This window comes from Spinacia oleracea, chromosome 3, assembly GCF_020520425.1.
Source record: "Spinacia oleracea cultivar Varoflay chromosome 3, BTI_SOV_V1, whole genome shotgun sequence".
NCBI classification, from domain to species: Eukaryota; Viridiplantae; Streptophyta; class Magnoliopsida; order Caryophyllales; family Amaranthaceae; genus Spinacia; species Spinacia oleracea.
Window position 1 is genome coordinate 43,101,845 of NC_079489.1, and position 9,397 is coordinate 43,111,241.

General features: G+C 46.6%; 1 protein-coding gene across 1 annotated transcript; it reads left to right on the forward strand.

Annotated features, from left to right (window-relative positions):
- Nucleotides 1–4,365: 4,365 nt before the first annotated feature.
- On the forward strand, nucleotides 4,366–5,259 carry LOC130469174 (uncharacterized). Its single transcript, XM_056838134.1, has 3 exons — nucleotides 4,366–4,474; nucleotides 4,548–4,646; nucleotides 4,725–5,259. Exons 2-3 carry the CDS (start codon nucleotides 4,575–4,577, stop codon nucleotides 5,250–5,252), a joined length of 600 nt encoding a protein of 199 aa, XP_056694112.1. The 5' UTR covers nucleotides 4,366–4,474; nucleotides 4,548–4,574; the 3' UTR covers nucleotides 5,253–5,259.
- The last annotated feature ends 4,138 nt before the right edge of the window (nucleotides 5,260–9,397 follow it).

Consider the following 9,397-nt stretch of genomic DNA (forward strand, 5'->3'; position numbering starts at 1 on the left):
ATCAACATCACAATACTAAATAAAGTGTGGAATTAGTAAATACAAGACCCCCTAGAAAAGGACTAGGGAGTAGGTCCACATTGCCTAGAAATGGACTAGGCAAGTAAAGGTGCGGAATTGAAAGTGCGAAATTGAAATTGCGGTATTGAAATTGCGGTATTGAAAGTGCGATATTGAAAGTGCGATATTGAAATTGCAATATTGAAAGGTGCATAATTGAAATTTGTACTTGGGCACATGAGATTCGAACGCCAAGCGGCTCCTTAAAAATAAGTGCGCTCGACACGAATTCAAAGCCAAAAATCTCAACTTGGGAGAGGTTGCTCAACCCAAATATCCTAGATTTTGCATATTAAACTTGAAATTGAAAGCTTGAATATTGAAATGTTTGAACTTGAAATGATTGAAATTTGAACTTGAAATGATCCTAGTTTAGAGAGGTAGTTATGAACAACCCTAAACATGGTGGGATCTTGAAATTTGAAAACTTGAACTTGTATATTGAAAAATGGAGTCTTGAATCTCAAAAGACTAAACCTTTAAATGCTAAAAAGGTGTCATCTTTGATTACTCCATACTTGAAGGTGATTCTAGTTCAAAGAGATAAATGCAAGCAACTTTGAACATCCTTGAATCTTGAAAGTTTGTATTTTGTATTTTGAAAAAGTTTGTATTTTTGAAAAAACATGTATGATTGTTGCAAGTGGTGTTCTTTTTATGGCAAAAAACACCAACTTGCTAATCATTTGAAATAAAAATAGCATGATTGATTGAAATGGGATTCGGATTTACCTAGTTAGGCTTAGGCACGAGCTCCCAATTGCTTTTGAATTTAGGAATTTTTTTATGTGTTTTTGAGGAGTTTTTGAGTGTGTATTGTGAGGAGTAATGTCGAAATTACGACGTTGTATGTGTTGTGCTCCCCATTTTTCGATGGAAATGAGGGGTATTTATAGGAGGGAATGGTGCAAACGCCAGCACACGCCAGCGCCTGGCGCCAGGCCAGCGCTGCGCGCTGCTGACGTGGCTTGAATGCCGCCAAAGCAAGGACGGGGAATCGTCCTTGTTTTGTCTTGTAATGTTGTACCCGTTGTACGAATCGTACTAGGTTTGGCGCTTTTTATTTTCTTGGAGGTTAAGGCATCGTTTAGCGTCTAAAAACAAGCCTTTCTCGGGTTTTTGAATTCCGGTTTTACGGGACGGGGCCCGGCATGCTCGGTTTTGTGGGTCGGCGCCCGAATTTGACTTGCCTTATATGATTTTGAGTGGAAAAGGCCTAGTAAAACCAATGGGATGGTCTGCTAATTGAGATTGTACTCGAATCTTGAAATTGGATTTTGGAAGTTGTATTTTGTACCGAGTTCCGAGAGAGGAACGACCTCGGGGATTGGATTTTGGACCTTGAATTTTGGAGGTGTTCTTAGAAATTGGGATTTCCGCCTGGAGTTACTCCAATCACCTAACAAGGATAATGGTATCGTCATCATCCCAAAAGGAAGACACAAATTAGGTGTCTACGGAAGCCCCCACTTTGACTGAGCGTTCGGTTAGGAAAGCGCAAGTCAAAGTATTTCGAAAGGGACGGAGAATGGTCAAGATGTTCTGCAATCTAGACCACTCTTTGTACGCTAGTACCTGCATAAAGCAGGCGTTAGAAAAAGGATAGAGTCTACCTCGGTGCGGTTGGTGATGACTCCGATTTGTACTTGTATTTTTCCGCCTTCAGTCCAGGACGGAGCTTTGGCATCAAAAATTTGAATGTTTGAATCTTGAATTTTGAACTTTGACACCCGGAGTTAATCCGTTGGGACGTGCTTTGCTGGGGATAAGAGCTTTTTACTGGCCCTTAAAATTTTTAAATTTCGACTGACTTTCCCGGAGCTTGGGTCCGTTGGGAGTTGGGCGCCTGAGTCGTTGTATTTTTTTGGACTTTGTATTCTTGAAATATTCATCTGTTTGTACTTGGAGATACAGGTGTATACCCGTATTTTCGATGGATGGTTCAATGCGACGCTTGATGCTTGGTGCGGAAGACCGTAGCAGCAAAGGACGTGCAATCAGCACGGGAGACCGCGCGCGCTACAGATTTGCGCATGCAGCAAGTCAGCGCAGGGCGCTGGGGCGGTGCCTGGCACGGGGCTGCACTATATAAGTGCCCCTTGCCGTGCCATTTTGAGGCACATTCACTTGAAATTCTTTTGCTCTTTCTCTCAAAGGTCGATTAGGCTCTTCCCTTGGTCTTGTTCTTGCCTTGTCCATGTAAGTTTTTCATGTTTTTGCTTATGAAATAACTCTAGGATTGCATGTAGTTTTGATTTTCTTGTACTTTGAAATGATGCTTGTATGCTTAAGCTTCTTGAATCTTGTAGAAAATTGTTTGATAGCCACTTGAACTTGAACTGTTGGAACTTGTACTTTTGAAATTTTTTGAACTCGTATCTGCTTCGGCATGGATAGCCTAGGCGTTGATGTAGAACTTGTATACCTGCTTCGGCGTGGGTAGCCTAGGCGTTGGTGTAGGAATTTGAATACCTGCTTCGGCGTGGATAGCCTAGACGTTGGTGTAGAACTTGTATCTTGAATTAGAGGTCCACTGGGGATTTTGTTTTGCATCGTTTGACCTTGTGTGGGCCAGTATAGGATAGCCCCCAGTTTAGAATTTTGACAATTTGTATGCTGCTTGATTTAGTATGCCTCGTCACACTCGGAGAAAGCTCGCTGAATCATCTGTGGTTCGAGCTGCTGAGGAAGACGCTTCGGATGACGAAGCGGTTGCAATAAATGCGCCAGGTGGGGGTATGGTTCCCCGAGATGCGCCTGCTTTCCCTTGTGCTGGTTGGACCCCTTCCGACCTGGTGTTTCGGCCGGATTGGCACTTGTCTCAGCGGTCTCGCGCTGGCATGGTGAGTCTTGTACTGTGTTTTGAATTTTGTATTTCGTACTTGTATAGGTCTTGAGCTAACTCGTTCACCTGTAGGCCGATGGAAAGTCGTTCCGTACTTACTGGTCCTTGGTGGAGGTTCAGAGGGCCTTTAAAGCTCTCCGTGCTGATGCAAAGGCTATGGAGATTTGGTCGCAGATGGGCCTGGCCGATTTCTGGCGCACCATGGGAGGTTCCCCGAGGAGAACGGGGATTAAAAACCGTTTGTGGGCTTTGTTAGAGCGGTGGTGGGATACCACCAACACTTTCCACATGGCATGGGGAGAGATCACTGTTACCCCTCTTGAGTTTGCTATGATTACAGGTCTTCCTTTTTTTGAGAGGAATGTGACCTTTGATTCTGAGCTGACGTGGCGCTCGGCCATTGCCAGGGATTTGCTCGGCCCTGTTGTTGATTTGTCAGAGGACGACTCACACGCTTCTGTGACGGTGCTTGTGGATGCTATCTGTGGTGAGGGTGTGTCCGCGGAGCAGAGGGTTAGGCTCTTCCTCCTTGTCTTGGTTAGCAGAGTGATTGCCCCGAGTAGGAACAGTCGGGTGCATATTAGCTTCTTGCCCGCTCTGAGGGACTTGAGAGCTGTCTCGAGTTATACCTGGGGTGTTTTGGCATATAGCCACCTCTTGTAGGAAATAGGGCGGGCCTCCCGGACTGCACTGGGGAGTGACCCGAGCATGGCTGCTCTTTGGAGCGTGCTGGAGGTATTCGAGACTCCTTGTACTTTGTACTTTGATTTGTATGCTTGTATCTTGAACTTGACTGATGTTTTGTTTGTTCCTTGAAAGATTTGGATCTATGAGCACTTTTCGACTTTGGCGCCGGAGCGTACTAGAGATGTGGCTTACCCGTACGCTGCCTCTTGGATAGGAGCGGTGCGCGTGGGTGCGTCGCTGGCGGCTTCTCGCAGAGCTTGGAGAGTTTTACCTGCTGATAGGGTAATGTTCTTATACTGTTTTGCTCTCTTGTATTTGTATTTGTACTGTTGCCTGAGTTGTCTGCTTTGTAGGTGGTATGGCGTCCTTTTGCCAACGCGGTTGTACCTGCCTCAGCTGCTCGTGCCCATTTCCTGTCTGGGCGGCGGGTTTTGCTTCCAGGGGTGTACCGCCATATGTGGTATCTGGGGGAGCGGGTGTCCCCTCAGCACAATTCGGGGGAGAGACTTATCCCCAAGGACCCACCAGGGTCCATGCTGGCGTTGGATGAGGAGTTGGCCCGGCTCTATGTGGAGGCTAGGGGCGATGTTGTTTGCCTCTCTTGGAGGGATTTTGTACACAAGAAGGGGAGCTATGACGACTTCATGAGGAGGATGGCTCCACCAGTACGCTTCGTACTGCCGGTGAGCTTTGAACCTTGTATTCTTGTATTGATTGCATGATTGTATGTAGGAGGAGAAGGTTGATCCTGAGGACATTCCTCATGATGATAGGATCCTCCGCTATGAGAACTCGGACGGGGAGGAGGTGGTGGAGACCTTCCCTTGGGCTTCTCCTCCGCACCGGAAATCATATGATGCTGTACCAGAGCATTACGCCCCTGTAAGTCCTGCTGCATCTCTTTGAACTGTGTGTAATCTTGTATTTGGAAATTGATCTTGGATTTTGTATGCAGGCGCCTCGGGTGAGAGTGCGTCGCTGGATGCTCTTGCTTGATTCTTGGAAGAGGCAGTGTGCCAAACTGACCCGGAAGCTTGCTGGCCGGAACAGAGAGGTGCCTTTCTTGATCTTGAAACTTGTATTATGGAAACTCGGACTTGGATATTGATCTTTGAACTTGTATGTTGTATAGGAACGCCATCGAGACCGTGGAGGTTCCTTTGACAGAGAGCCCCAGGTGGAGACGTCCTTGAGGCAGGAAGGACCGAGTTTGGAGCTGGGACAGGGGTCCGGTGCTAGTGCTCATCAGAGGCATTCTGATGCTGAGCGGGGAGCTTCCCCTTTTGTACATGTTGATCCCACCAGGCATTCATTTGGAGGTGCTAGCAGTTCACGATCCTTTGTTCCTCCTCCCGGTTGCTACTTCGTAGGAAGTGGTCCTCAGCCTTGGGGTGCCGATTCATGGGCTTACTGGTCGGAGATGGATAGGATGCGCCAGGCTCAGATGTTTGGGCCATACCAGTACATGGTGATGCCGTCGCCTTATCAGTATTCTTCTCCTCAGCAGGGAGTCCATCCCTCTCCCAGCACATTTCGTATCTCGGAGCAGGAACCTAGTACCCCTAGGACGGAGTTGGATCAAGAGCTGGAGCGTCTTAGGAGGCGGAACAGGGACAAGGCGCCTGTGATTGAGGTCGCTGTCGATGATGATTCAGAATGACCCTGCATGGTAGCGAGTTCCAGCTTGCCTGGGTTGATTTTGTATAGGCTGGGTTGTATTGTATTTGTATGGATTGAAAACTTGAAAATTTTTTGTATGGTTGTATTGGCTTTGAACTTGAATCGGCTTTGAAAATTTTTGAAGATTGGGATTTTTATGTTTGAATATTTGGAATTGTATGCGTTGTGTGTGCCTTGAATTTTTGTAGCTATATGCATGCATGACAATTTTGCGAAAATTTGAAAAAAATTGCCCATTTTTTCGGGTGTATATACCCACTATAAGCCCCCACTTTGACTGAGATTTTTTGGTTAGGAAAAGCGCAAGTCAAAGTATATTCAACTCTTGCTTATGCACATGCAGACTCGACTTAGAACGCCGATCTAGGACTAGAATGCTTGAATTTTGAATAAAATTGACCCGACATCTGCTCGAAGCGTTGATCCGGACTGATTGAAATTGCGCGGCTTGCGGCTTTGGAATCTTGAATAATGGAGGTTGTACTCTGCTGTCCGAAACACTAAAGAGTGTGTACTTGGAGTCATAAGAGAGGACGGTGGCCTCGTCCTTGGATGCAGGCTCCCTGTGCTCAATGCGGGCTTGGCGCCAGGAGGCTGTGAGCTGTCGTGCAAGCCAATTCTTGTATAAATAGGGAGCATTTCAGATCATTTCTTGTATCAATCCTTCCCTGCTATCATTGCATACTGCTTCCTCACGAAGAGAAAATATGTATGTGTCCTTTGAAAGTGTCTTGAACTCGTGGCTTGGTTCGCTAGGCAAATTGGAGAAAAGGGAGCTTGATGGCATGCATCTTGGGGTGCTCGTCTCTTTCCGATTTATAAATTGGACTTGCACTTCATTCTTGCTGCTCTGGAGGCTTGGGACCCGAATCATCATGTCTTCCGCTTTGGAAATAATGAGGTATGTCCCCTCCCTGAGGAATTTAGTGCCATACTGGGGTGGCCCATGATGCTGGAGCCATGCATGCCTAGTGTTGAAGAACACTTTTTCTTGAGCTTTGAAAGGTATTTGGGCCTGAAGCCCCCACTTTTGAGTGTTGTTGTATATGGCAGAGGGGTGGATTTGTCCCTCTTTGTCACCTACTTTGCTGGGCTTGATGTTCCCAAAGTTTTCCGCTTGAGAGCCTTGAGTTTTTGTATATTTGCTCGCTTCCTCTTTTCGAAGCAGGGGTTTGGCAATGGCGATGCCTCCCTAATTGAGATTGTAGAGCAGTTTGCTAATGGTCGGGACCCAATGCCGCTCGTGATTGGCGAAACATTGATGGGCCTTGACATGCTGAAGTCGGACCCCTCTTCATTGCCGTCAGGAAGTCCGGTATTACTCCAAGTAAGGATCTGGAGCTTTCTTTGTATTGTTGAACTTGTACTCGTATTTAAATTTTGAATGTTGAATTTTGAAATGTGCTTCTTGTATACTCCCCAAGGTTTAGCTTATGGAGAGGCTCGTGATGGTGGCACCACCGGAGAACATGGCGAGCTATAACAGAAAGGGATTCACCGTGCGGCCCATGGTGTATGGCCGGCTTTCATTGGACGAGTGGAGATGCGCACTCTCTGGGATTGAATCTTGTATAAGGTGGGTAGTTCCTTGGTGGGGAATTGCTGCTATGAGACATGCCCCTGGTTCTACTTCTTTGAGGGTGCCAAGCCTCACAATGCTGGTCTTCTACTCGCCTGCTCGAGTGATGAGATAGTATGGCTTGAAACAGGAGATCCCGGACTGCAAGGAAGAGAACCCGAAACCTGTTGCGCTGAATGCAAATCGACTTGGAGTTTGGAGGCGGTATTGGATCGCCAAACCATTCTTGAATATCCAGTTCCCACCTGAGCCAGTTACTCTGTCTGCGGGGTACATTGTATGGATGAGAGGCCTAAGCCAGAGGGACGCTTCTTTCTCAGGACCAGCTAGAGTCCGAGGTTCTAGAGCTAGACGTCTTGCATCAACTGACTATGAGGAAGGTGACGGGAGGGTGGCCCATCCGGTGCTTGACCGTTCGGAATCCAAAGGAGGTTCGTCGTCCTCCCGTCTTGGAAGGCTTGCAAGTTCCTTCTCCCGCCGCTTGGGCAAGGGGAAGATTGATGATTGATTGCGAGAGGAGCCGCCGCTTGGGCAAGACTCGAGAGCATAGTCGCCCGACTCTAGATGTTTGTAGGCTAAATGTGTTTGGAATGAATTGTGTTTGGAATGTGTTTGTAATGTGTTTGGAAGATGTGTTTAGAAGATGTGTTTAGGAAGTGAAAAGGCTTTTGAACTTTGCTTCACTTGATCCTGACTTTGTATTTGAATTAGCTTTGAAGGCCTTAGGGCCAAATAAAGAGTTATTGTGTTAAATTCCGCTTGAACATGCTTTGCTTTGAATTGGCACATTTGGAATGAAAGACAACAACAATTGAGTTTTGAAATTGATTTGATTATTAGGATGCCCTTAATTGAGGAAACTTTGAATTTTTTTGTATTAAAGTGGCCGGGCCTCGGAATGAGGTTGCCTACGTGTCCCGTTAGGGAATCAGGCCGGACGTAATTATGCCTGCCTTACAGGACTTGAATTTGAATTCTTGAACTTGAACATGGAACTTAGACATAGAACTTCTTGAGTTGATCGAAGTTGGTCAGAGATCTTAATTCTGTTCCGTCGATGTCTGTTAGTTCGACTGCTCCCCCGGAGAGGATCTTCTTGACGATGTATGGGCCTGCCCAGTTGGGTTTGAATTTTCCCCTTGGGTCCATGATGCTTTTGCGAAGGGCTTTCAGGACAAGCTCGCCTTCCTTGATGTTTCGGGTTCTGACCCTTTTGTTGAAATGTCTGGCCACTCGGCGCTGATAGACTTGTACATGGTGAGCCGCTTGAAGCTGTCGCTCATCGAGCATGACTAGCTCGTCATACCTTGCTTGTACCCATGCAGCTTCTGGGATTTTGCTTTCTAGGACTATCCTTAGAGAAGGTATCTCCGGTTCGACATGTTGTACTTCCTCCATTCCATATACCAATGAGAACGGCGTTGCACCTGTTGAAGTGCGAATTGAAGTTCAATATCCCCACAATGCGAAATGCAGCTTCTGGGGCCAATCCTTGTAATTGGTAGTCATTTTCATGATGATGGTCTTGACATTCTTGTTGGCTGCTTCGACTGCCCCATTGGTTTGTGGGCGATAAGGTGAAGAGCGATGATGTTGAATCTTGTACTCGGTGAATAGATCTTCACACTCTCCTTGAAACTAGGTTCCCTGGTCACTGATGAACTCGTGAGGAACGTCATATCTGCATATGATGTTTTCTTGTATGAACTGGGCCACTTGCTTGGAACCCAATACTTTGAATGATCTGGCCTCGACCTATTTGGTGAAATAGTCGATGGCGACCAGAATGAACTCATGACCCCCGGTGCCTGTTGGAGTGACTTTTCCAATGACGTCGATACCCCAGGCTGAGAATGGCCACGGTGATGATTGAGAGTATAGTAATGATGGAGGAATGTGCTTCAGATTCGCACACTTTTGGCATGTGGGACATTTCTTGACAAAGAAGTAGCAATCCCGTTCGAGGGTAGTCTAGTAGTATCGTGCCCTGACGATCTTGAGAGCTAGCATTTTCCCATTCATGTGGGTGCCACAGACTCCTGCATGTATGTTGTCCATGACTTTTTGAGCTTCGTGCTTGTCAACACATCGGAGGTTAGGACCGTTAAGGGACCTTTTGTATAGAATGTCGCCTTCTATGACGAAATTGGCTGATTGTAGTCGTAGAGCCCTTCGATTCTTGCTTGAAAAGTGTGGGGGATACTCCGAACTTTGTAGATACCTTTGGATGTCTGTAAACCAAGGTTCGTCTTCGTCTTGCTCGACGTTGTCAATAGCATGGACATATGCTGCTTCTTGACGTGTTTCAATTGTAAGTGGCATTTCAGCCATGCCGCTTGGAATGTTGATCATTGAGGCCAGTTTTGCCAGTGCATCGGCGAATTGATTCTCCTCTCTTGGGAGGTATGTATAGCGGAGCTCTTCTATTTGTTCGGACAACTGCTCAAGGTAAGACTGGTATGGAGCCAGGCTCTCGCTCCTTACTTTCCATTTGCCGGAAATTTGATTGATGATTAGGGAGGAATCCCCGTACACTCGAAGTTTTT